Genomic DNA, 1,875 nt, shown 5'->3' with positions numbered 1-1,875 from the left:
CACACACACACACACACACACACAAAACACATACACACATGCACACACATACCCAATCACGCGCACAGAAAGACACAAATAAATAAATAAATAGACATGTGTGGTGAAACCAGAGAGTCTGTATACTAGCGTAAGCTCTCTGGTGAAACGACTGGGCTCTTCGCCCTCTATCCAACTCAGCCCCCGGTTGGCTGGGATAGGCAGGGTCAAAGCAGTCTGCCCTCTCTAAACAAACACAATTGTGTCGACGAAGATGTAAATCATTTATGCACGTCAAACATGCGGTGCCCATTGGCAGGATCGGTTCGGTTCGGTTCGGTCGTTCAAATCGAGTCGGCGCTTGCCATATTTTCCTCCATTGAAAGGCAAAAGCTATCAACGGATTTGTTTTTAAGGCCACGAGTCGACCGAACCGATCTTGCCACTGTGCACTATGCACAGCCCATAAACAATCAGACTCCACGAGGGCTCCACGTCCTACACTTCATACCATCAAGTTCGGATTTGAGTAAAGGAAAGGACATCAACACAATGACAGTCTTTTATAGTTAGGGGAAAAAGCTAGACGGATGGACAAAATATGGAAAGCAAAGGAGTAGGACCTAGGATACCAGAAAGTAGGACCTACCAAAGGAGTCCTCTAACCATCCACTGTTCATACAATACGTCTTCAGAACCCACAAACACAGACGTAGATGTACACACAAACACACAGACTCGTTTTAAGGCACTTTTGCAACACAGGCCATATAACTTCATAAGAGATGGACATTAGAGGTCTTACAACAGGATAACAAACACAAAAGATAGAAAGAGAAGGATGATGGATGTTTGATGGAAAAGAAGGCGCAAACCCCACAAGAGCAGCCACCAGCCACCCAATGGCAGAAACAAAAGATGGAAAGCGAAGAAGTATGACCTACTAGAGGCACCCCCCAGCCATCCACAGTCCATACAATTAGCCTTCAAAAGACCTGCAAACACAAACGTACATGTACACACAAACACACAAGACTCAGAGACGGTGTTCCCCAGCCAGCACCTACCTCATGACTGTGACTAAACGACTGCTTCATGAGCTGCTGCGTGTGCTTGAAGGAGCCAGCCTTGCTCCAAGTGCTGTGTCCGCCCATGCCGCTGCCAGACGCCTCACGGTCCGCAGCCCGCTGGGGACAAACCAACATACGGAATCAGGACTCTGGTTTAAGTCGTGAGCGTTTTACGGCACTTGCTACACAGTTAGATCACATAAGTGTCAAAGATTAAAGTTGTTACAAGAAAGCAACATGCTAAGGAGAGAAGAAAAAGAGGACGAAATGACGACGAGCGATGTTTCAGAGGAAAGAAGGAGCAAAATGTAGTTATGATGAGTGTAGAACAATAAACTTGAAAGTTGTGTTAAGATTCAAAGCTGCTGTACCAGACAGTGGCAAACTACAGTCCGCAAGCATTTTCAGTCTGGCCAGCGCGTCGACCCAAATTAACAATGGATGAAACCCGCTGTGATTTCATAATAAAAACCAAAACTGTCCATGCTACTAAAATAAACAACTCTCGGCCCAGCTGGACGCAATAGATCTAATGTTGTATGCCATGAAATACCCTTCAATGACATAATGTATGTCCTATAGTGTCTCCTTTAATTTCATTTTTTTTTTAGAGCTTGGGTATTTTAACCAATTTCACCAAATTTTCTTCCACTTTGGCCAACAAGCTATTCGGGTTCGCGTGATACGACCCACCACCTGGACACGTTTGTTCATGCCTGTATGTTCGTCTTTATCGTGGTGTTTTTTGTTTGTTTTGTTGTTTGAGGGGGGTTGTTGTTTTTTTGGTTTTTTGGGGGGGAGGGTTGGGGTTGTTTTTTTGTGTTTT

General features: G+C 44.9%; 1 protein-coding gene across 1 annotated transcript in view; it reads right to left on the bottom strand.

Annotated features, from left to right (window-relative positions):
- LOC101854244 (regulator of G-protein signaling loco) overlaps positions 1-1,875 on the bottom strand; it is a 68,935-nt gene that overhangs the window by 41,320 nt on the left and 25,740 nt on the right. Inside the window, exon 7 of the mRNA XM_005094209.3 lies at positions 1,047-1,166. Within this exon, the coding sequence (XP_005094266.1) occupies positions 1,047-1,166 (120 nt within the window). The remainder of the gene's footprint in view (positions 1-1,046; positions 1,167-1,875) is intronic.

Source organism: Aplysia californica, unplaced genomic scaffold (assembly GCF_000002075.1).
Source record: "Aplysia californica isolate F4 #8 unplaced genomic scaffold, AplCal3.0 scaffold00078, whole genome shotgun sequence".
NCBI lineage: Eukaryota > Metazoa > Mollusca > Gastropoda > Aplysiida > Aplysiidae > Aplysia > Aplysia californica.
This window is presented reverse-complemented; position numbering and strand designations above follow the sequence as displayed.